Source organism: Aethina tumida, chromosome 1 (genome assembly GCF_024364675.1).
Source record: "Aethina tumida isolate Nest 87 chromosome 1, icAetTumi1.1, whole genome shotgun sequence".
In the NCBI taxonomy this organism is placed as follows: domain Eukaryota; kingdom Metazoa; phylum Arthropoda; class Insecta; order Coleoptera; family Nitidulidae; genus Aethina; species Aethina tumida.
The window spans coordinates 46,758,234-46,785,083 of NC_065435.1; the positions used below are offsets into that span (position 1 = coordinate 46,758,234).

At 29.6% G+C, this 26,850-nt stretch overlaps 2 protein-coding genes across 3 annotated transcripts in view; one reads left to right on the plus strand and one right to left on the minus strand.

Moving 5' to 3' along the window:
- The first annotated feature begins 12,816 nt into the window (after positions 1–12,816).
- Positions 12,817–26,850, plus strand: part of LOC109598514 (V-set and immunoglobulin domain-containing protein 1) — a 66,949-nt gene continuing 52,915 nt past the window's right edge. Inside the window, exon 1 of the mRNA XM_049962142.1 lies at positions 12,817–13,080. The gene's annotated coding sequence lies outside the window, so the exon portion shown is untranslated. The remainder of the gene's footprint in view (positions 13,081–26,850) is intronic.
- On the minus strand, positions 22,764–25,395 carry LOC126264389 (uncharacterized). Of its 2 annotated transcripts, none has more exons than XM_049962140.1 (7): positions 25,252–25,395; positions 24,922–25,199; positions 24,613–24,781; positions 24,436–24,560; positions 24,246–24,378; positions 23,655–24,194; positions 22,764–23,596 (listed from the first exon to the last, which is right to left on the minus strand). In XM_049962140.1, the coding sequence occupies exons 1-7, from the start codon at positions 25,370–25,372 to the stop codon at positions 23,391–23,393; spliced, it is 1,572 nt and encodes a 523-aa protein (XP_049818097.1). In that variant the 5' UTR covers positions 25,373–25,395; the 3' UTR covers positions 22,764–23,390. The 2 variants fall into 2 exon arrangements, with proteins under 2 accessions (XP_049818097.1, XP_049818096.1); XM_049962139.1 differs by having other exon boundaries at positions 22,764–23,608.

Consider the following 26,850-nt stretch of genomic DNA (forward strand, 5'->3'; position numbering starts at 1 on the left):
TAGTGGCCATAATTATGGCAAGTTATTAAAATATATTACACTTGTCAAGTGGTAGTTACGAAAAACGATGCTTGTGTTTGAAAAACTTGGAAGAATGTTGACATGATAATTCGAATGTCAAAAAATAATCCAATCTTTCTGAAATTTGTTTCAGGACTGTGAGAAGATGGGTAGTCGATGAGGGTTCGTTTGACCTTAGACGTACAAGAAAAAGCCTGTTTCTGTTAAAACTAAAGTCCAATTTTGACTTGCTTAGGGTCCCATTCACTGGATCACAGAGGAGTTTAGTGAGGAACCTAAATTTAATTTATAAAAAATGATGGTTCTGTCTACAGAGACACATTATTATTCAAGATTAACTTATCCTTATAAATTTAACAATTACATAGTTAAATAATTATTTTTTAATTTTACTAATGATTATTTGTTTTAGGTTGGTAAAAACTAAATCAACTTATGGTATATATAGTTTTATTAGTACAAATAATTTGTAATTAGTATTTTAATTAATTCTATACCAATATTTTGTAAAATATGCGTTATTATGAATAATTTCCAAACACCTTTTCTTCAAGAAAAGCAACACTTTTTGTTGTTCTCTACCTCCTATAAATTTTCAATAGAGTTTAGATTGGGAAATTGAGATGGCCAATTCATAACATTAATTTTTTTCCTTAAAAACCACTGCTTCAAATATTTTGAAGTGTGATTCGGATTATTATCCTCTTGAAAATTATGTTTTAGTGGCATATTTTCTTCTGAGTACGGTACCATGTTGTTATTTCTATTCTTTTCTTTTTTTTTTCTTTAAACGATCTATGTTTATCCTGAAACCCATTTGTTTTTCTTAGTCCAGTTTTTTTTTCCTTTCACATTACCAAATCTTGAAAAATGTTGTAAAACACACGTTACAATCGATTAATTTAGACTCAATCCTCGAAAGATATTTATTTTTCTCTCCCCGGATTGAAAGAATGAAACAATCCGCGATTTTAATTCAGAAGATAATTTCTTTCCGCGAGGCTTTATATTATCTCAGATTACTTAGATTTATACTGAAAAATTAAATATTATTGTCGAGTTGCTTTACTTTCTGTCACTATTGTATTTCTCTATATGACTATTATTTATTTGTGACATTGTCCAACTACGGCCGATTAATTTTTAATCACATGAATCAGTTTATTGAAAATTGATAAACGTTATTCACTATAATGGTGGATATTTTGATGAATAAAATTTATTTTAAAGTGAGGTGTTATTTTAAACGAAAACGTTAAAAACTAGTTACTTTTTCTGATGCTTATATTGATAAATTATAATCTTCATTGTAACGCAATTATTGAACAAAGAATTTGTTCGAAGATCTGATTTGCAGTTTGTAAATAGACACGTCAAACAGTATATACAGTAACGGTTTTACCAATTTCCGCAAAACTTTCATCGAACGAAAGTAGTTTCTCTTCACCAATGTCACTGTTAGCAAACAAATAAACTTTATATATTTATATCGTCGCTTCAAAATTCATCTGGCACAGTTCAAAAGTCGAAAACATTTTGAACTACCGACATTTATGAGCCGGAATTAAGCGGGGAAATGAAAATCCATTAGCAATATGAACGGGGTCCGAAATTTGATCTCATGATTCATTTATTAACTGTTCGTAATTTCGTTTTTGTTAATAAGCATTACTGAACTGGTTTCACCTCGAAAAGTTTACGCCACTTGACGAAACAACAAAATAAATCGCTACGGGAACGGAATACTTCCAAAACTCCAAAATTTACGATGAAACGAAACAAAAGGACTATAATCGTATCCAGTTCGTTGTGTTTTAAATATTCAGAGGTCCGACGGACGGAAGATTTTTTTTTTAAATAAATTTCCAATAATTATCACCGAACCGTGCGCCGCAATAGCCGATAAATTCATCATAAATACGTTGTGCGCATCGAAACGAATTTTCTCATTATTCCGGGCGCATAATTAGATGATTATAATTACGGTTCTGCACTACATCTTTCACTGCGTCCCGCCGGTTCCGCCTCCGAAATTTCGTGGAGCTGCTACAAAAACGCACATGTTTCTGAAGTACTAATGATGCTTTCACGGTAAACATATTACTATCTTGTAAATATTCCGAGTGTTTATTTTGAGCGGGCTAGCGACCTTACGGCATATCCAGTTCCATGGAAGTTAATATTAACCACTTACGTTTTGTTTTCACAACGGGATGCGTGGAATACGTAAAAATATTAAGCGTGGTCTTAATTTATTTCGGTCGGAGGGCTTGTAAAGTGGATTATAATTTAGTTGATGGGTCGGAATGATGTTGTAATATATCAAATACATAAATGTATTTTGTTTTTGGTCTGTTGCCTATGTGTATTTTTGCTCCTTGACGTCGGACAGGAGCAAACTTCGGGTATTGTTTGGGAATTCAAATTTCGCCTTTAAATATTTTATATGCATAATTTACGACTGTTCATTACGGCCGAACAACTAAAGCGTTTGGATATTGCAATTTTAGAATTTTATGATCTCATTTCAGATAACTTGGCGGCCCCAAACATTTTTTCATTTCGGGACGATAGTTAATAAAGACAAGACCCAAATTCATCTTTAAAAGTACGGTTTCGTTTATATTCCGACGGTGGATTTTTTCGACACAGCGCAGAAAAAAACGACAGAGGTGTATAATTACGTAAAAAAAGGTTGGCCGTGTTCTAAATGATACTGAAGTAATTAAATTTAAACAAAAAATTGCAAACACAAAAGGAATACAACGGGGGGTGGCTGAAAATTTTTCTTGCTGACCTTCACGTACGTACAAAAAATTGACTGTTTAAACAACATCCATAATTGCAAAATTCAATTCGAACATAAAAAGCTGTGTAAACATTTTACATTTCTAATATGGTTCGAATCGACTGTAATGTTTGCTATTACGTCTCATCTTATTTCTTTCATTTTCCTCAGTCCTATTGAATTTACCAAGAATATATATTACAAAGTATCGGGGATGGTACGTGAACGTCGACTTATCTTCTTGGCAACACTTCTATTTGTGTGACTGTAACTTAATAAATAATAGGAAAGAAAATCTGAAATATGCCAAGGTGTCTCACGGACTTTTAATATCAATTTCGGTGATGCATTAGCTCTTAGATACAAAATCGAAAGACGAAACAACTTGTGAATTATTAAGTGTGGATGTTGAACTTTCTCCCTTCTTGTTTTCATTTACATTATGCCATGTTTTGCCCGAAATTAACACGGATAAATTTGAGGGTCCTATCAATTCTAAGCAGTTCATAAAAAATTCAGTGGAATTTGTTTGGAAATTAGTTAAGTTGTTGGTTTAAAATAATTACATACACATTATTATTATTAATTAATTTGACAATTTATCGTCCACGTAATTTTCTCTTAGAATAGTGGTGTGTAAAATTCTTAAAATAATTTATTTTATTATAGACTTTTATTTACAAACTACTATCTCAGCAAATTAAAATTTGAAAATTATTATTATAAATGAATGGAGCAAGAAGTACTGGTTATTTTGGAAATGAAAATACTAAAGAGACAATAACCAATTAGAACGTACTTTTAACCTAAAAAACTAAAATAATTTTGAAAAATATTGCGATAATAAAGACTTTTAATTACAAACGAGTATAAAAAATTAAGAACTTTAAGATTATTATTAGTATTATTAATAAATGGACCAGGAAGTATGTAATAGTTTCGAAAGAAAATACCCCAGAGACAATAACTAATTACAACGTATTTTTAACGAGATTAAAAAAAAATTAAATTAATTCCAATATTATTATTATTATTATTAATGAACGGTGTAGAAATTATTGATTATTTTGTGACCAATAAGGAAATACTTTTATTTGAAGACGCTAAGAATAAATTAGAAATAAATAAGATATTTAATTATAGACCAATGTCACAAAAGATTAAAAATTATATTATTATTATTATTATTATTATTATTATTATTATTATTATTAATGAGTGGAGTATGAAGTATTGATTATTTTGGAAAGAACATACTCCAGAGAAAATAATCAGATGGGAAGCACATTTAAACAGAAGAAGTTAAAAATAAATTAGAGACATATTCAGATAATAAAGACTTGTACTTAAAGACCATTATATCAAAAAATTAAGATTTCCAAGATTATTATTAGTAATATTAAAGAATGGAGCAGAAATACTGATTATTTTGGAAAGAAAGTACTCCAAAGATAATAATCAATTAGTAAATACTTTTAACCTGAAGAACTAAATTAGACAAATATTCAAATACTTTTACTTATAAACCACTATCCCAAAAAATTAATTTCATTAATATTATTATTAATAATGAGTGGTGTAGGAAATAATGATTATTTTGGAAAGGAAATATTCTAGAGGCAATAACCAGTAAGGAAATACTTTTAACCTGAATATACTAAGAATAAATTAGAAATAAATTAGACATTTAATTATAGATTAATATCCCAAAAGATTAAAAATTCTAATATTATTAATAATGAGTGGAGCAGGAAGTATTGATTGTTTTGGAAAGGAAATACCTCAGAGACAATAACCAATTACCAAGTACCTTCAATCTAAAGATATTAAGAATAAAATAGACAAAAATTGAGATAAATAGAACATTTTGTTACAGACCACTATCCCAAAAAATTAACAATTCCAATATTATTATTATTATTAATGAATGGAGCAGGAAGTATTGATTATTTTAGAAAGGAAATACTCCAGAGGCAATAACCAATTAGGATATATTTTTAAATAAAAAAAAAACAACGGCCACATAATTTCTTTACAAAAACAATTGGGAAATGGGAAAATGTCACTCTAATTAAAAAGCATGTTAACGTCACATTCAATCTCAACCCCTTCGATATTCATATCGACGTAGAAAACCAATTAACTCTCGGCACAAAAAAAAATGTAGAATAATAACAGCTGTCATGAAAGAAACAAAGCAGACATTTGCCCTTTGCAAAAATTAAACTTTTTGTTTGAATACTCTCGCCTTTCCGTTCGGCTACTAATTACGAGGTAAACGATTGATTTAAGGAGATCGGTGGTGGGTGGTGGTGTTGTTGAAAACGTTAACTTCTGCTAATAATACGAGTAACAAATAAAACGATCGACGTCCAAAATTAGAATTGATATATTCCGTACGTTAAACGCGGCCGTTAATTTCACCGGCCCGCAATTAGCCGAGGTGACAAAATATCTAAATATACGTATAAAATGGTAGTTCTGGAACATAATTTCCTTCCACTCCTCCGTAATTCAGAATTATGAAATCTATTTATAGACGATGTTCTTAACGCCGCATACGAATTCAGGCGGCGAAACTTAAAACCAATTATATGTTACAAACACACCGGGGTAATTTACGGTAGGGGAGTGACACTTTGTCTCATCTACTTTAAGTGAATTAGGCGCGAATTTACATTTTAAATCACACAATACATACCGGTGCATTTCATTTAGTCGAACATGCTAATCAGTACGGTTTTTATTGTGCATTTTTACACCCCCGTTGCCGTGATTTTAACGACGCAACTGGGAGTGTTGTTTCCACTTTCGAACAATGAAAGACTCTATTCGACGATTTTATTGCGGAAAAAAATCAAACCGCACCAGTTAACTTTAGCTTTGCTAATTGCGATGTCACGTAGTTTTATTTCATACGAATACGGTGTACATTTTATTTCAGAAATGTTCCGTGTTCTGTGCAAAATTAATTGCCTGTCGTGTGTTGGTTACTTTATTCACGGTATCCTGAGATTCGAATAAATGTTTAAGTAGACATACGACGAACAAACTTATTTTATGCTTGTTGCTCCTTCATTCAATTATTAATACATTTATATTAATATTGTATTATTTGAGTAAGGCTCCTTTTTACTTGAGAACTTGAATGTCTTGATTATTCGATAGGTCGAATTTGTGGAAGATGTGATGACTGTCTCTATATTTTTCTGAATTGACCTGAAGGGATTATTAATGATTAAATTAAAATTAAACACTTTGTATAATATTTTTTCTTTTATAACTGTGGCTCATCTCTGTAGCACTGACTCGACCACTTTTTAAATATTTGACAAGTCTTTCAAGTTTCTTGAATTGCTGTTATGTGGAATTTGGTTATAAATGTGATCTTTCATGTTTTCTATAGGGTTGATGCCTGGAAATGGGGACGGGCAAGACAAATCATGGATGCTTTTGTCTTTTAACCAATCCGTTACAATTTTGGAGTTGTGTTTGGAATCATTTCCATGTTGAAATACATTTATTAAAAATATTATTTCTTCAAGAAACATCTGTATATTTTTAAATTATTGCAATAAAATAAAAAAAAACGTAAGTGAAAATATGATGAATTAATAAAAACAAGTGTTTTTTACTAACTAAATAAATAATATATCGTAAAATGATGTTACAATAAAAATAATAACATCCACCAAATATCAAAATATTTATTAGGCCATATATATTTTTTTTTATTAAAAACTAATATCCGGACGGAGTTTCTTGGTTGTTTACGACCGCTTTACATCGATTTGGCTTAGACAATATCAGCCTGTCAGGTAGATTTTGGTCCAGATTTCGTCACACCTTCTGTACCACTAAAATTAGCTGCTGGTGGTCTCCACAATTATTTTGGAGATTCAAAAGTTTTCTTTTCATAACATCCCATACTTTTTCTATTGGATTAAAGTCTTGGGAGTTTTCTGCCCAAGATAAAACGCTGCTATTCTCTTCGAATGCTGTTCGAAGTATCCTCGCAATATGCGGTCTAGCGTTATCCTTCAGGAAAATGGAATTTGGGCTCATATTGGTTAAATAGGGGAACACAATGGGTAACCTATGTTGTCGCGATATCGAACTGCATCCAAAGTGGTTTCCATTAAAAAGAACCCGATTCTTCCTCCCCAAAACACCAATAAACCTCCTCCAAAATTACACACCTCATGAGCATGTTGTAGCCTTCCAGAATCTTTAGTGTTAGTTTTATTTCCACACTGCCCGAACCCGAAAAACTTTCGGCATTTCCTCCAGGTTGGCTTTGCTTATCGATTTTCTTTCAATTTTTTCGAGCTCGGACAAATTTTTTCGTAGCTTCCACTTGGCCGGTTTCTCTGAATTTTATAATAATACGGGAAACGATTGTTTCATTTTGTTTTAGCCATCTCATCTCGTTTCTCTCGGTCTTAGTAACGGTGAAATAAATATAATTTTTCGTACAGTTTCACTTCGACCATTGACTAAAGCAATGGAAGAATATAAAGCAAAAAGTAATCATAATTTTGTCCATTGAAAAATACTATAGTTTTAAAAGTTTACAAAAACAATAGCAATATTTTTTGTTTAAATGTTTGAAATATTTCAGTTTTTCAGTATATTTTTAACACCATTCCGAATTCATTTACATATCCATTTTCAATTTATTTATTAACAAATAACAAGCCAGAATTTTAGGATTTTGCTTTGTCATTTCATTGTATATAAAATATTTATTTTAAATAAAAAACATATCTGCTTTGTAATTGAAATAAACTATTTGTAATTAATATGTAAATTCACAAAATTTTTGAAATATTGCTACCCTCTATAATTATAAGCATATAAATTAGGTCAGAAATGTAGTTCGTGTATTAAAACGTTGCAAAAAAAAATTATAACATGTGTTAATTTTCACTAAAATAATAAAAAATTTTATTAAGAATAATGGTCGTTTTCCTACTTATAAAGATTACTTTTGTTTATGTAGTTGGTTCACGTCAAGCTTATATTGAAATGTATTTTTTTTTCAATCATATCGCCATTTACCATCTTTATAAATTACATGAAATAATTCAGTATAAAACAGAACGTTTACATATATTTACATATTTTGCTGCCACAAAAGGTGCACATAAAGGATGTTATTACAAAATTATGTAATATTATTGTTTTCTCCAATTGTTATAAAAATAGAATTATTTTATTTTAATTACGAATAAAAACTGTTAAAATTAATTTACTATCGAATTTACTTAAAATAATGGGAGTAGCCGTGCATTGTTTTATTTGAATTATAAAGTCAATTTTGCGTGTGTGGCACTCTGGGGTGAAATACACACTGGTGTAGGGTGAATTTCAGGTTTCAACTTCAACTACGACATTATATATGTATGATATTTTAGATAAACAAATTGTATTTTATATCACACGTCTGGTTTGTTCTCTGGATACAAAGTGTGTGACATATCTATGTATGATTCAGTGGGTTACTTTTATAATAAAGCGTCAAAGTTTCATCCGTCACATGAACACATTTACATAATTCACAACGTCAGAAACGCATAGAAAGTATTGATACGTGTAATATTGCTTCAGACATGGAGAAAGTCTGACGAGAAGTGTCAATTAAATTAAACATGCTGTTGGTTTTTTTTATTATTATATTTCAGTACGTGGCAAGTGACAAAAATTAAGATTCAGTCAAAGGATGGAAGCCAAACGTGAATGAAAAATAATAAAACATATTTTCACTTTATTTCAATTTACGCAACAATGTAAAATGTTACACGCTCAAATTTTCTTTGAAGCCATAAATCCACGTTCAATGCCTTTGAAACATCAGCCTTGATTGGTGCGACACTTTTAATTTTATTTACAAAAAGTCCGGGAAATCCTTTGTGGCAAGATAAAGGCTCACCCATACCATTAAGAATGCCGTTAATAACATCCTTTATTGATGGAAAACACAATTACCCTCTTGTAATTTCATAATGAGTGTGGTAGAAATATCCACTTTATTATACTTAAATTTTTTCCGTTTATTCAAGAGGTTAATTTTTTAAATTACAAAGTGATGTAGATTGTCATCTTTGCGGTTGATAACGACCGGGAAACATTATAAAGATTTTTAAACACTTGTCATTAAGATACTAATGATAAAACATGTATTTTGTGAGAAAATTACGAATGAATTTGTTTTTGTTTATCGTAGTTATTATATAAAATATTCATTTGAAAACTGTCCGTTTTCTCACATCAATTATTCAGAAAATTTCTAAAATAGTAAGATTAAATAAAACAATTTATAAAACTGAAATTTTGTTGAATAAATATTTCAAGATTTATTTGATTAATTGATTGAAAAACAGTTATTAACAATCTGTCATTAACACACATTCGCGCTTAATAGGAATGAAATTTATGGAACTGAATTAAAGTTACTTGTTAAAAAGCTTCGAGATTAATAAATAGAAAATGTTCAAATTATAATTCTAAAAGATTATGGAATGTAACGGATGCTAAAGTTATTAGAACCTGCGTTCCGAGAACTCTTTATCGACAAGAAGGCTATATGCTCAACAGAGTTATGCTTTATTTAGTAACTAGTTTGAGTTGAAGTACTCTTATCGGATTATTGATGTGTTCTGGGAAACATTAGTTAGCATATGAATCCTGTTGCAGAATTTTCTAATTTAAATACGTAAATTAAAATTACTTATTATTACTGTTAATAATCTACTGTTCAAACTGATTTATAATTTATTCAATAAATTTGTGTTTAATGCAACGTATGTATAATCATAATTCAGTACAGTATCATAGAGCTGGTTTCTAATTTAAATACAGCTTCGTAAATTAAAATATCAATTTTCTTTAAAATGTATTCAATAATTTTGTATTGAAAGTATTTTTCAATTCAAAAAATGAATAACAGTATTAGAATATAGAATTGGTGGAGGAAATAATATAAATAAATATCATTTATTTGCATTATATGCAAATGTGCATTTGGTTGCACAATTATCTAGTTTAAATATACGGCAGTGGACATAATTATCGTAACTTATTATAATATATTTAAAATATGAGGTGATCTATTTAAATTTGATGTCCGTACTTATATTGTTTATTGTTTTTTCCCTTATTGTTGTACCTACTTATATATTCCTTTTTATTTCTCAATGGATAGAATTATAGCAACTTTTTACTTTAATGTCTTTTATTTATCTCTGTAAATTTGAATAAATTATTTATTAGCGGTTTTTTTTCTTATTATATCTATTTAATCATTGGTTGAAGTGAAACTACAAGCGTTATCAAGAGTCAGAGAAACAAGATGGCTAAGAGTTTACGAATAAATAAATCAACTGTTTCTCGAATTATTGAAAAAATTAAGTGGTAAACACAAAAAATTTTTATAGTTGGATGTTGATGCCCGTACTTATATTGTTTATTGTTTTTTCCCTTATTGTTTTACCTACTTATATATTCCTTTTTATTTCTCAATGGATAGAATTATAGCAACTTTTTACTTTATTGTCTTTTATTTATCTCTGTGAATTTGAATAAATTATTTATTAGCGGTTTTTTTCTTATTATATCTATTTAATCATTGGTTGAAGTGAAACTACAAGCGTTATCAAGAGTCAGAGAAACAAGGTGGCTAAGAGTTTACGAATAAATAAATCAACTGTTTCTCGTATTATTGAAAAAATTAAGTGGTAAACACAAAAAAATTTTATAGTTGGAAAAACTCGATGATCTGATAATTCAAATGTCAAAAAAATCCAATTTTATCGTCAACTGAAATTATAACCAACTTGGAGGACTTACTGAAGTATGTAAAAATGGTTTGTCCAATTTTAACTTGCCTAGGATCACATTCACTGGATGATACATTTCTCAGTTCGTCAAAAATTTTCAAAAAAAAAGTCTGCAATTTTTTATGAATTTTTGAAAATTTTGCAATTTTTATATTGTAAAAAATCGAAAAATCAATATTTTTTCATATATTTTTTTAAATGTTCTATTTTTAGGCATGATGAATTTGTCTTAGTCAATTAAAAAAATCAAAATTTCTAATTAATAATAATTAAAAGAAATGTCTATTGCCAACGGATATCTTGTAAACTTGAGTAAATTCAGTCGATAATAAATATAACTTTATCTGTTGATGGTTAAAACGGAATATTAAAAACTTTTTTTGTCAATCAAAAATTTTCATAAATTATTGAAAATTAATAATAAAGTATTTTGAAAACAGAGTATTAAAAAAATATGAGCAATTATGAAAAAATATATAAATATTTTTTTATTAAATCAAAAAATTCATATAAAATTGAAAAATTACGTTATTGACATTTTTTTTCAAAATTAGGTTAGGTTTCTATTTATTTATTTTTGAAAATATTCTATTTGTGATGAACTTTCTGAAAAAAACAGGCATACAGTATAAAAAAAAAATTCATAAAAATTTCAAGGAAAAACATCAAAAATCAGTATTGTTCAAATTTAAAATTAATTTTCCTATAAAAAATTTAGATTTTTTTCTATTGACACGCCTAAAAATAGAACATTTTTAAAAAAATATTAAAAAAACTTCAATTAAATATATATTTCATAAAAAATTGAAAAATTGTGTTTTTATTTTTTTTTTTTTTTGAAAATATGCTATTTTTGATGAACTTTTATTTTTTCTCTCTGAAAAATATTTTGATTTTGATATTTTTAAGAAAAAAATTGTTGAAAACTCGATTTTTCGACTTTTTTTCCTATAAAAAATTTAGTTTTTTTTTTCTATTGACACGCCTAAAAATAGAACATTTTTAAAAAAATATTAAAAAAACTTCAATTAAATACATATTTCATAAAAAATTGAAAAATTGTGTTTTTATTATTTTTTTTTTTTTTGAAAATATGCTATTTTTGATGAAATTCTCTCTGAAAAATATTTTGATTTTGATATTTTGAAGAAAAAAATTGTTGAAAACTTGATTTTTCGACTTTTTTTTTCGATTTTTTATGACTGAAAATAGGTGGATATATGAATCTAAACAATTACCGTATTTTTTATATTACTATATAAAACAGGAATAGTAAATTAATAATACTTCAAGAGTGCACATTAAATAAAAGTTATGACTAATATATTTAACATTTTAATATGTTACTATAATAATTTATAGTTTAAATTGTTTTAAAATGTTTAACAATATTAATTATGGAGTTGTTAGAGAGATTAATATATATATATATATATATATATATATATATATATATATATATAAAGCAAATAAATATTAGTGCCTTTGGTTGCACGATTTTCTAGTTTCGTAAATTAAAATTAATAAATCTGACTGTCAATAATTTATTGCTCAAAATTGTTTCATAATTTATTCAATAATTTTGGATTGAACACAAAGCGTGAGTAGTTACAATTCAAAAATGATTAACGATATTAGATTAAAGAGCTGGTAGAGAAATGAATATAAAACGAATAAATATTAGTGGATATTTATATCTGCACAATTTTTTCATTCAAATGTAGCTTTGTAATAATTGTTTGTTCGAATTGTTTTAAAATTTATTCAATAATTTTGAATCGAACTCAAAGCGTGAGTAGTTACAAGCAATTCAAAAATTGATTAACAGTACTGGAAATAGACCTGGTAGAGGAATGAATATAAAGCAAATAATAAATAATAGTGCATTCGATATATCCTGATTTACGCTTGATGTTTTGGACGGAGCGGCGGCGGCCGGGATTCCCGGAAATTCTTTTAATCGTAAATTCCATTTACAATCCACAAATCTGCCAGTATCCGTTTGATCGGGCAATCATTTACGGAGAATAAAAGCAACTAGTGCCACCCCAAAAACATAGCAACTGGCGCGGCATCGGTTCCGGCAACCGGCTACGGCTGCGGCAGCGACAAACACACTCACACACAGTTACCGTAAGGGTGGCGGGTGCGAAGCTTGGCACGCCAGGATCGCTCGGACCGAAAACGCGACGTCGGTTAGTTTTGGTTGTACCGTCGCGGCGCGGACTCGGCCTCCGTTTTTCCCGCCTTACGCACTCAAGAATCGGGGGGCGCACAAACCACAATCAGCAAAAATTATAATGACTCCGGCCGGCGGCGTGATATACGTGACTCCGGACTAATTTATCGCTATTGCCATCGCGGAGTGTGAGTTTATGACTTCTGTGACCTTCCCGGACTTTGGATTCGGCGGGACGGAGGCAAATTGACAGCGTGAGTAAAAACTGTTTCCCTAATTAATGGCGCAACTAATGGGTTTTTTTTTTCGGGGGGGTCCTGCACGGCCAAGGCCGGCTCTAGATTGCTTTTTTCGACATGTTTTCAATCTCGTTGCGGTTTTTTGTGTCTCAAATACGAACAGTTTTACGGGTGATTATTTTGAATTTTTTATGATTTTTTTTCATACACATATGTAGGTTTGAAGCGAACAAAAGTGGGTTATATTTGTTTATAAAAAAAAACGGGGCAAAAAATTAATCTTAAGGTTTTTTGCTGTATCTCAAATAAAATTTCCTGCAAATAAAATAGTAGGCTGAGTATACGTCTCCAGTAGTTCATTATTTTTTGTTAACATCAAAAAAATCTTCAATATTATTAATTATCATTGGTTTGCCGTTTATATCTTATTTGAGAAGTCAATCAAAATAATTACTAATTATGTTTATTGAGTTCTAATTATTAATCAGATTTAATAAATTGATTCTATTAATATGATCTTTTAAATTTGTAATTTAGTCTACGATATTCTTATTGATTTTTATTATACTCCTCCTAGAATCCAATATTATCCAATAATATATGTAAATTGTAAATATTAAAATTATTTATACAAAAGTACATAAAGGATTTAAATATTTTTTCTCAAAGATACACAAAGATTTCAAATATTTTTTCTCAAAATACACAAGGTGATTAAATTTTTTTTTCAAACAACTTTTTATTATTTATTTAGGGAAAGAAAATGTTGTCTTCTTATTTATTTGCATCTTTTAAATTATCTGTTTCTGATCATTTTTTCATCTTTTATAAACTCTAAATAAAATTAATAATTAATTTAATTAATAATAATTAATAATTTCTTTATTTTATTAGAAAAATAATAATAAATCTAAATTAACAATTTAATTAATAAATTAAGAAACATGTCAAAATATTTTACTGACTTGAAAATAAACTTAAACTTAAATTAGGAATGTATGTTATGTTATTAAAAAATGTTAGTTAACAACTTAATTCATAAGTTAAGAAACTTATGTATTATATAATGACTTAAAAATAAACTCTAAAATGGCTAGTATAAATCTCATTATTAATTAAAATTTAATTATATTTGAAACTATTAAAGTAAGTAATAAAACTGAATAAATTATTTATAGCTCCATTAAACCCTAAATTAAGAACGATTAATTATTCACCTCATACATACACATAAATAATATAACAATAAATGTGTCTATAAATTTATCTCATTTAATAAATATTATAAACATTAATATAATTTATTTTACATTAAATAAATGAGGTGTGCTTTAAACTGCTTTACACTCTGCTCCCAATAAACACCTATAATAAATCGAATTATAATTAACGCTTTCCTAATTGTTCAAAGGTGTGTTCAAACCATCAATTAATTAGTGCTGAATCTGAATTATATGTGGAACATTAAATTACAGAAGAACGTTTAAAGTTTATTGGACAGAAATGAATAGGAAATATGCATTTTTAAATCAAATATTTGTACACATTTAATACTATTTATCTTCAATTTAAATTTAAATTTTCGCTCCATATGTTTAATAAATTGGAAATTTAAAATCGTACCTAAATTTATTGTGGCTACATAAAATCGGTGTGTGTTTTGATAATGTTGATTAATTGCTTTTCTTCGTGTCCTATAGTTTTAATATTCAATATATTTATGTTTGTTTTTTTTTTCTGTAAAATTAGCTATTAATTTTCTTACCCACTTTATGAATTGTCTTTTTATGGTCGGAGTACATAAAAGTTTTTTTGCACTTCGTTCAAAAAAGACGTAAACTCCCTGAATTACATTTACACTTTCTATGCAATCAATTTTGATTTGAACTATTTAATGTAATGTACAGCTATAATTAAGGATTGTAGCCAAAAATAAATACTGAAGGATTTATAAAAATGCTGTGCTTGAAACGTCGAGAAATATCTTGAGCACAGTTTTTATTCAGATGTTTATATGTTAAGGATTCTTGCATTTTTCAACCATCAGAGTTTTGAAAAATAATACAAAACGTGTACTTCCGTTATTCTTATACACACAACAAAGTTAAGTAATTTACAAAGTATTAAAATTGACCTAGTTCAAATTTAATTTAATTAGTCTGTGAAAGTTTGTTGAGTAGCAACAATAAATAAAATTATCTCACTGAAACGAGACACGTTGGCACTTTATGTTTATTTCATAATACATGCTTTTGCCTTTTATGTTCTTTAAAGTTTTTAATTTATGGTTTTATAAATGGTTGGGGGTATTATACATACACTTTCTTGTTACAATTAAAACAAGAATCATATAGATAGATACAGTCGATATAAATACATAAACGTATTTTCAATAAAACACTCCCACGCACTCGTTTACGTACATATAAATTACGGCGTTGTAATTGAAAGCTTTCCAATAAAATATATGTATTTTTTAAGTGGTAACTGTCTATAGCTTTTATACAATAATGGGTATTAAATGTCTTTTAAATCATACATGACGAGTTATTACTATCAAAATGTTCTCATTTATAATTCACCTTACTATAATAAAATAAAAATGTGGACTGTGCACCGTATTGCATAATTTTCAAATCATTTACATAGCCAAGTCCTTCGACAAATAAGATATAAAGCAAAACTGTTGTCCTTTGGCCTAGTATTTTATTGTCGTGCTTTATTTTTTGCGTTATGTTCGAGCTTTACGTGCTTCTAAATATTCCACAATATGTTACCCAGGGACATATTGCCTGCATGAGATACATACGGAATTCTTAATAATATTCCATGATATAGGGCTTGGAGGACTCATTTATAAGAAATGAGGGCGATGCATTAAAGTCTAAAGCGAATACGAATTTTGCTTTTCAATTGCAGCCGGAAGTGTGCGACGCGTGAAAACTAACGAATAATTTTTAATAAATAAATAATTATCAATAAAAAAAATAAATAACGGAATTCTAATTTATTATTAAGCTGCGAAATATACTTAATGGTGTCATTTAAAGTTTAAAATCCGAGAAATGTAAATTCGCACCAGACATTCGATAATAATTACACATTACCCAGAAAGTTACGAGGCACGAGACGTCGGAAATGTATTAACCTTAATGAAATTTCATATTCTCTCTACTCTGCCACAGTTTTTCCGTTTCCACTGTTCCCAATTCGAATGTGTCGCATTACCAAAAATTACTATTTCGTAATACATATTTTATTCATAAAAATTGGATTTTTTTGTTGTTATTACTTGAAACTTTACTACTCGACTAACTGTATTTTACGGGAAATACCTAAACCATTACTCTTCAAACCTTGACATAAAAAAGTGTGGAATAAAAGATTTATTTTTAAAACAAACTTATATTATGAGTTTTTAAACTTCCTCGCAAGCATGTACTTACATGTTACGTACGTACTTGCGTCTACCTGTTATTTTAAATATATTTCGCTCTTTATACAAATCTGTTTGAGGCTTTTGCCAGCTCGTTAAATGTAAAAACTTCTTAAAGCTGCCTTATTTAAAATTTTTCACACATTCTAAATAAATTCAGGAAGTTCAGAAGTTTGCCGCAACTACAACAACGAAGGAAAAAAACGAAAAAAAAAAAGAAAACAAGAGAAGCACACTCATCAAAATTCCGAACAGCTGTCAGCGAAAAAACTTTGGATATAATAAAGGGGCTTTTAATGAAATTAATTTAATAACTCGTGACAAACGAGTTTACGTTTTACGGCCTTTAAATATTAAAAATGCGTTTATAAACAACAAAAGCCCAATTCCAAGACCAATTATAGCTTGTCATAATCAGTGTTTTTGTATTATTATTTATTTAAGTATACGTATCCTTTTTATAACAAAACGAATGTTTCGGGGGTACACCGGTTGTTTTTTTGTCGCCACCGACCGTGCGAAATTAATTTACCCAGTCATGGATTATCAAAAAGCCCTCTAATACAGATAACATTTTCATCATAGCGTTGAGTTGCCCGTCTCTCAGAAAAACAAACAGCCGACACAAAAAATATTTGATATCCGCCAAAAAAATGTTTCACGTAGAAAATGTGTGTCGCTTTTTGTGCCCCACCTCTCGTTCAGATTATTCTTACGGAACGGCTTTGGGATATTTACAAAAGTGTGGAGGTTTTTTAAATAAACACTCCAACAATGCTTGGCCTCGGAAAAGTTAAAAGCAATAAAATGGCAACGAAAGTTTTTAAACACTTTATAAAGCACTCTGATCCCGATACTTTGGACATTTCTTACAATTGCTTTGATGTTAATAGAGCTAATGAAGTGTTATTTATGTCTAGTTCAGTTTTTAGCGTCTCAAAGCCCCGACAACCCGACACGCCCGCTTTTATATGGGACACAGCGAAAATGTATTTATTGAATTTACATTTGCGCTTTTAGATAAATGCGAAAATCCGCATAAAGTCGTCTAAACGTCGTTTAGCGGTGGTACAATAAAAAATGGGCGTCGTGGACTAAATTGGCAGGGGCACATCAAACGAATATTTCTCATTTCGGGCACTTTCTATTATATTTGCCATCCCCTAACTGGTCCTTTTCCTTGAGAGACAGGTTAATGTATGAGCTAATCTGTGAAAAGACACACGGATTTTTTCAAAAGGCCCTTGCATGCTATCAGACAGGGAGCAATTTATTACAAAATTCCCGTAAAAAAGGAACGGATATGTGGTATTTTATACAGACAGATTTGAGCTAATTTATCAAATCGCTTTTGTAAACATTTCTATTTCGCACGGGCTTTTTGTCCTTAAATACTCTTTACGGTTATCACAGGAATCGACATCTGTTGGAGTGATTAATAAAATAATAAATGATCCGGACATTTAAAAATGCGAAAATATATCTTTGTTAAACTTTTAACAATGATAATTATATTTTAGAATATGTATGTTCAAGATTTTGGACAAGAATTCTATCCGACTGCATTTTTGAATCAAGTTTTGGGAACTTTAGCAATTAATTAATAGCTATTAAGCAATTTTCCACAGAAATTGAATATTCGGCGGGTTGTTTCCAAAGTTTGTTGATTAAATACTGTGTTTATAGTGTTTAATATTGTCAAAAACTTATTAAAGTTGCCTTGTCAATAAATTCCAGCTCAGCTAACTGATTTTAAGTTAAAAGTTATGTGACTAATATTTGCTATTATTTATTCATTTATTTATTTTAATAATTTTTTTTTTGCTCACATTTTGTGTAATTGTTGGTGTGTCGTTCTTCAAATTATAATAAGAAACTTTCCTGCTTGAGATTTATTTAGATTAGGGAGTATTCTGGTAGATATAGGCCGACGAAATGGAGATTTCCTAAAAATAAGAAAAAATATTAATCTGGAGTACTGCTGTTATCGTATTAAGTAAAAATATGTTGAAAAAAAAATGTTTATTTCTAAATTACGATTGATGAAAAAATGATAAATTTCTGTACCATTATTTTTACTTTTCCGAATATTTTAAAAATATTGGAAACTGAAAATTGGTGCTAAACTAAAGTTAGTTCGACAGAAGAACGTATAAAGAATAATTACACCAAATTTCAAGTTAATCGGTTCAGTAAAACTTGAGAAATCATGACAAGAATTTAAAAAAAAACATAGTTTCCAGAAAAACGCGTTTAAAGTTATACGCAGTCTAAGTCACAAAGTGATATTTTATACTTACATTTATTCAATTTGACATTCCTGCTTAATGTATGGGACCTTCCTTGACTTCGAAAAAAGCAAAAGAAGGCAACATGACCACAGGTAGACGGGGACGATCCCTAATGTCTTTTGTTAGCTATAGCTAGATCTCTCAAATTAATTTGAATTTTGAAAAATCCTCTTGAGGACATATTCTTAAATGCTTTGATAATAAGGAAAAAATAATCAAATTTCTAGACCACAATATTTACACCCTTAAATAAGGACTGACATACCGAGATTGTCATTTGCAATACCTACTTATAAATAGTAGGGTTAATATTTGTTTAAGTTCTTATTGTAATACCACTCTTGAAGTGTGTGTAAAAAATAAAGATTAATAATTTATATATTAACTAGACCGAGTTTAATTTTTTTTTTTGTGGATAAGTGACATCTGCTTCGATCTATGGGAAAAAAATTGCCATGGGTCGAGCCCTAACTAACAATGAATAATTTAATTGTAATAAATTGATTCATCATTATATTTAAGTGGAACTTCATTTGACATATTTTTTATAATTAAGCGACGTTTCGATTAGTTTAGTTTAATGATTGGAGATCATTAAAAAATACATAGCTACGTAATGAAATTAGAACACCGTCAGAAATTTCTGTAATTAATTGACATTTTACACTTTTTTTAACATAAAATATACAAATTGATCATCTAAAAGTAGTAAATGTCGTGGCTAAATTAATTTTAATCGAAATTATTTACAATTCGACACGCAACAGTTTATATTATTAAATTAATAAACGAGGTAAAAATTTATTACTTTAGCCAAGAGTTTAATTAATGTACATATATTGTGGTATATTTATGGACTGAAAACAATTGTAAATCTCGACTACTAAAGCTCGTATCAATATAGTATGTAATTCTCGTATTAGAATAAATTAATTAACATTCCATTTACTGTTTTGCATTTTTAAACAATAATGTTTGTCGTACATCTGTCCAATAACTGTTAACATAAATTAATGGTTAATTTTTAAACCGAATATAATTATTAAAACATTATTTGTATTACGTCCAAGATACCCGAAAACATTTTAAAACATTTAAACGTTTATTAAAGTATGTTCTTTAACAATTAAACCTGTTATTTTTAAAAACAATTGTCCGGAAATAACAGTCTTACAATTAGAGTATAGAGTACAAGTATTTACTTACCTGTTAAGCAGTAAAATCCTTTCGGCTCCTATTCCTTTGTACATAGAGACCTCTCGTCGTTTGAGTCGGTTCACTTCCTAACGAGATACTTCTCGTGTACAGTTCTATGCAGTGCACAATATGTATTACTTTGGTGCTCACCTATTGATCGAAAATGGCACAATATTTCATTGGTCCTTGACATATTTGCATATGCCGGGGTGTTAATCAAAATTATCTAATAATAAATCTATAAATATAGCCCATCGTTGGTCCCTGGGTACTCTTTTTCATTATTGATCAAAAATATAATTAATGGCGAATGTATTTTTACATCAATGGAATTACAAATTCGAACAACACATTCATCAAGTCCTAAAGGACTACGAAATTAAATTATTATTCGGATACATAGAATAAAACTGAAGGTTTATATTAATAATCCAATATAGCTTGACTTGAGAAAAAAAGTTCATAATGAATGATTTCGAAGGCGGAGTGTGGTTTTTGATTGGAACATCTGCCCTATTATGTTTGTATATGTATGGTTAAAAACGTGAGAATGTTAAACTTATTTACACAAGGTGGCGCGTTTATTTTTGTGTTTGAAATTGTTAATAATAAACAAATTTCATGTTAATGAATATGTTTGTTTTATCTACCTACAATTAAGGTTCTTGATAGGGTATTTACAAAATAGAACGATGAACTTTAAGAGCCGATTAAAATATTATTTCGGAAAATAGCTTTATTTCTTCCATTATTTACGTGAAGTCTGGAAAGGTGTGTGTACATGTGTGTATTACCTACAAATAGATCTATTAGCTGATTCTCAGAAAGGAAGTGTAGCTATTTTAAGTGCAACATATTTTATAGATCCGTCCAAGATTAAAGGAACTAAAAAGCGTGTTTTAAGATTTGCCTTACTACTTGGTAAATTACGCTTGTTTACGTCCGTGTACTATAATTTACAAAAACTGAAAACTTGCCTAAAGCAATCATATTATACGGATTATCTTTAGAGTAAACCTAAATCTAAAGAAGATAATCTGCAAATCGGTATATATTGCAAGCATCATCCTATTTATTTGTTCATTCTTTATTCAATTTATATGTTAAAGGAGGTCTTTCCTCAATGCAAATTAAATTTACGTGTTATCTTGTCTCCAATGTCAAGTGTTTGTAACACAAAAGCTATAATGAGAGGCGAAACCAAACGTCGACATGCATGCTGACAATAACGGCAAGGGGTGTTGAAGTAACTACACAATTATTATCCCCTACACTCTCATTAAACATGTACCGGATACAAAAACAACAGTAGCAATTTAAATGATACTCGTGAAAGATTATTTCGCACTGATATATTAACACATACGGTACATATATACCAAACATTAAGTACATATGTTTGATTAGGTGGTTTATCGATATAAACTTTTATCAATGAAAATTGTATATAGGGTATTTCATAACTTATCCGAAATTTTTTAACCAAAATAATAAGTCAATTTCTAAAAAAAAATTCTAATAAAAGTCCAACAGAATACGAGATAAAAATGTAAGTTATGAAACACCCTGTATACACGCGGTGATTATCTATTAAGTTTTATGAAATTCGACATAAAAAGATAAAGAAAAGAAAACTTTACATCTTTTTAAAGAAGTCAGTACAATTTACTTTTAATATTTGATTGGTTTCTGTAGTGTTTACACGGTTATTTACCAAAATTTGTTTGGATAATTATGCGTAGATGTAAATTAACTCCAAATGAGGTGGTAGGCCAACTGGAACGTTGAAATCTGAGGTCAATCAGATCAAACTCGCTACTCTACTAAAGATCAAAGAGAAGTAGACCAAGGAAAGCTACCGCAAATGTTAGTTATGGTGTGAAAACACAAGGAAGACTCAGGTTTTCATTCACAAAGACCATTCCGACGCTTGTATTTGACCCACAACCATGAGCAACAACGATTAGAATGAGCAAGATCTCAAATTCAGATAGGAAGAATGAAAATCTGTTCTCTTCATAGATGAAAATATAATTGTTCAACAATAATCGTCGAGTTCTTCCACGAAATCGTTTACCTATTTCACTAGATATTGTTTTTGGTATACTAGCTAAATTTCAAGTTGATATTGGTGGAAACTACGTTTTTATTTAGGTATCATGCTGTCCACATAACTTAGGAATTATGTTTAAACAGCTCACTGGGTATCAGGTATGTACGAGATATGCTAAGACCTTTTATTTCGCTCATATGGGCCAATATACCCCAAGAAGAATTAAATAACCTCACAGAAGGTACTCTGAGGAGGTGTTAAGGAGTCTTCAATGTCCATAGAAGACATATAATGACTGAATGATTTTATTTCTGAATAGATTTGATAAAAATCTTAAATTTCCTTAATAATTTTTTTATTTTTCAGAACTTACTTTTAATTAAAAAGTTCTAAAAGATAAAATAACAACAATTCTATGATAATAATTTATTTTACTACGTGTTTCATCATCTATTATTCGTTTGAAAATCGTTAAATATTAGTTAAAACGTGAATTTAAAAATGACAATATACGAGTAAATGTCAGTTACTCATAGAATTGTACCATATTCTATACATAATTATATTATTTATCTTGCGTCATTAATATTGTAATCAATTGGAAAATATTATATATGTATTATGTAATTGGAGCTTGTGGTTTACTCGAATGATTATGTTTAACCAAATTGTGTGAGATACTCGAATGATTAAATTCATGGAACGATTAATAGAGTATCTGTATAACGTGATTAATTTATTTAAATTAATGTAATAAACTGCATAATAATAGAATCAAAACTTCCATAGGTAAACAGATTAAAATTTACCACTTACCCTCTAAAATTTCACAGAACAGTTCGTTCAATTTAAATATACAGAGTATCCAACTTACGGTAACATTGTTATTCTCATTCATTACAATCTTCCCTTCTATGAAGTAAAGCGGTGACGCCTAAGAAATTTACAATGCATCACAAATATGCGCTTACCAAATCATCGCTTTGCACTTTCCGGAAAAGTTTCGCGAGAACAACTAGAATAATGTATATGGCAGCGTCTGTTCATTTACAACTTCAAGATCAATTCAGAACCCAAAACTTTTAAGGATTCCAACAGCAGAGGACCAAGTAGTACATTAACTTGCCGGAAGCATTGTGTTAAAACTTTTTGAATCAAAATTTGCTATTTCTGGCGAGTTTTCCTCTTAAATGTAGGAAAAAGCTCTGAATTACTTAACGAAATATCGTGTGCGTTTAATGTTTTTCTTTAGGCGATCAACTCTGTTTTCCAACACGAAATGTAATTCGGATACGAAATGAGATCTACAATCTAAAAAATCTTATTTGTTTAAATAATACAAATTAAGTTATGAGTTGTGACGTAAACAATCATACTGATAATTATGTCTAATACTATTGGGCACCAAGTATCCATCTTCATCCTCCTCTAATTGGGGACGTGGCGGTTCTATTTGTAAAGCGGGAATCTCTTCGTAAATATGTGTTAAAATATCTGTTTGTTCCTGGTTTATTTCATTTAATTGTATTTCTTCAGGTCCTCTATATGGTGAATCTAAAATATTGTCTGGAGTTTATTTTGGAATATGTAAATTGTAAATTGATAAACTCACCTTTATGTTGTTTATAATATATATAACACTTCCGAAAGGAGTACTTGATCGAGAAGCTAGCTACAATTCCTATTACTATGTATATTGCTGGAATTATGAATTCTTTTCTTATCTTTTCATGTGATTTAACTGGACTTGTGTAATTCGGAGGTAGTGTAAAATTAGTATCTTGGATGGAACTACTGATAGTAGTAGTATAACGATTATCTTCGCTACTACTACTAATATGACTAGTATGGTAGTAAGGTACTTTTGTAGAAGTTGACGTTGGTGATTTTGTACTGAATTGTGAAGAAATAGGTTTCCTTGTTCGGGTGTATCCTCTGTTCAACGTGACTGAATGAGTGTAACATGTGGTATTACAACATACGATACAATCATCTTCACAATATTCGTTTGGATTTATATTTCCACAGTTATCTTTATAAACATCAAAAATTTTGCCCCGATTTTTTTTTACACTTTCTTGGGTTTCTATATTAGTGCACGGTATATAGGCGTCTTCTGGATCTGATGAGTTTAACTCCAATACTCGTTTATCTGAAAAATGCAACTATGACAAATAAATGTCTACTTTACTGTGCTACTTGCCATTTTTATTGTAATAAAAGGCACTTAGAATGTAAAAAACTACATTTTTTTTGGACCTCAATTTAATTATTCTGTCAGTGTTAACACTATCAGAGCAATAACGTAAATGTCGTATTTCATCTGGATCCTTAAACTAGAAAAATGTCCCAGTTACAATGCAAGTGTTACTTGGTTATTTCAAAACACATACATTTATTGGATGATCGGAGTCATTAATGTACAATGACTCATTACTGCTAACAGCCAGAGCAATGCATTGGGGATCGTGTGACGTTAATTTGAATTCCACTGCTTCATTTTCAAACTTGTGTACGTCTACAAAAAATAAATTTTTTTATATCAAAATGTCATTTTAGCATCGCCTTACTTAAAGTCTTATATTTCCAAATGTTTAAGTCATTGTTTCCCTCCAAAATTGTAAATTTGTTAAAAAATCCCATATTTTTGTTAACTCGACATATGCGTTTGTCACTAACCAAAAAGAAAGTTTCGTTGCTGAACATGGAAAAATGTACCCACTTGCGATTTGTGCTGTTCTGAAATGTATTGCTGATGTGGCATTATAAATAATTAGTTTTGGCCACTTACTGTGACGAACAAAAATGTGGAAACGTATTTAGACAATTAATGAAAGATTTTCCAAACTTTTCTTCGTCACCGAGTGTTATATACTCACAATAAAACAGTCGGCATTTTTACTTCCTGTGTGGCCGATTTTAATATTGATTTCGGAATGTGGTGACTGAACTTTCAATACAGTTTCTGTATTATTCAATAATTTTACCGAAATGAACATTTTATCACCAGTAGGATGTACTTCATTAAAAATTGTACTGTAATTGTGCACAGAATTGGAAAATTGTTCCCACTGAGGTGACAAAAATGGTTTGAGTATTTGTTCATTGTCGGCATTTTTTAAGACGATTTCTTTTGGAAGTGGATACGAAGGACGCACTACAAACAACAAGATTTTAGATAACATTTGAGTATTTATTTACATATTTACCGTATTTATTTAATTTTTCCTGAGGGGAATCCCATTCTATTGGGCCACTATCCATGTTAACTATGCATTTCATTTTAATATTCGAAGCTGCATTGGAATCAGATTCATAAATCACAGTCATTTCACTAAAAGTATATTGAAAAATTAAAATTAAATTGAAAACTATCAGCAACATGATATCTCTCCATTTGTACTGTTTTATGAAAATTGTACTAAATTATTATATCTAAATGTTGATATCTTATCTTATTAAATAAAATAAATAATGTGAAATTGTAAAGTGAATAAGTGTTCAAATTTAATATTGTTTTAGTAAAACATAGATGTTAAAATATCAAAGATTTTAGAATTCTTTTTAATAATTTTGTTAATAATGTGTTGGTTGTATCTAAACACTCCCCAACATATCTTGGCAATGATTCAATGAGGTGGTCTATTTCCTCTTGAGGTATTGTATCTGAAGCTACCTGTACTTCATATCTTAGAGTTCGTGGGGGCTGGACCTCACATCGCAAACATGCTCTATGGGTGAATGGTCGGGAGATCTGGCTGGTTATAGCACCATATTCACATAGGTCTCTTCTAAAAAGATTAAACTAACCCTGGCAACATAGGGCCGAGCATCATCTTGGTGAAATATTCGATCCCTGAGCCGGTTAAGATAAGGAACAACATACGAGTCCACTACTTCCAGAAGATAACGTTCCGCTGTCAAGTTGTCTATAATAAAGATTAAACACCTACTTCGATACCCATAACGCCCATTGTTTGACGTACATGTTCCCCTCTCCGACGTCACCTGACTCTTTTTCACCCGTCATATCCACCCAAGCAGAATAAGGATTCATCGGAGAAGACGACTTAATGCCATTCCCTATTCCACTGTTTAGAACACTACTGTAGTTTTTGTCTTCGATGACCATCGGTCAGAGGTAGCACAAGATGGGGCTGATAATGCTGCAGTCCAAATGACGACGCTGAACCATTCGGACGCTTACAACATGTCCTTGTTTTCTAGTTATATAAAATCGGTTTTTGAAGGCCATAAGCTTTGAAAGTCATTTGTGCCTCTCCTCCGATTTTGGGCATTATCAATCCATGCTTGACATCTTATAACAGTAATTGCATTTCTGTTAGTTCGACTACCGATCTCCTTAAATGAAAAACACCCCTCCCGTAGGCCAATAATTCGACCTCTTTCAAATTCACTTAGCTGACGATAGATTTCACGTACTTGTGATGTTGGCATTAAACATCGATATTGAATCCAACCAACGAATGACACAATTTCTATGAATTGTTTAAAAGTTTACGTGGGAAAACCTATACCAAATTAAAAATTTAATCGTTTCCTCTTTGCTATGACATCTATGTTAAATCAAAACTATATTAAATTTGACATGAACTGTTTATTAGAACAGTATTTCATTGACGGTGGACTTAACGATGTTATTTATAGTCTATTTAAATATTTAGGAGCCACAATAAGGTGGAAAACGAACGGTTTTTGTGGGCGTCTTTCCCTCACCCTAATTAAGTCGTGTTTTACTGCTCAGAAAAATGCGTTCGTGTGATTTTCCGGACACTCCATAAAAGCCA

Coding starts and splice junctions, on each gene's coding strand:
- LOC126264389 (XM_049962139.1), bottom strand. CDS start 25,372: ATGACTGTGATTTATGAATCTGATTCCAATGCAGCTTCGAATATTAAA. Junction 24,379..24,435: donor ACTCCGATCATCCAATAAAT/GTATGTGTTTTG, acceptor ACATTTTTCTAG/TTTAAGGATCCAGATGAAAT. Junction 24,195..24,245: donor CTTTTATTACAATAAAAATG/GCAAGTAGCACA, acceptor TGCATTTTTCAG/ATAAACGAGTATTGGAGTTA.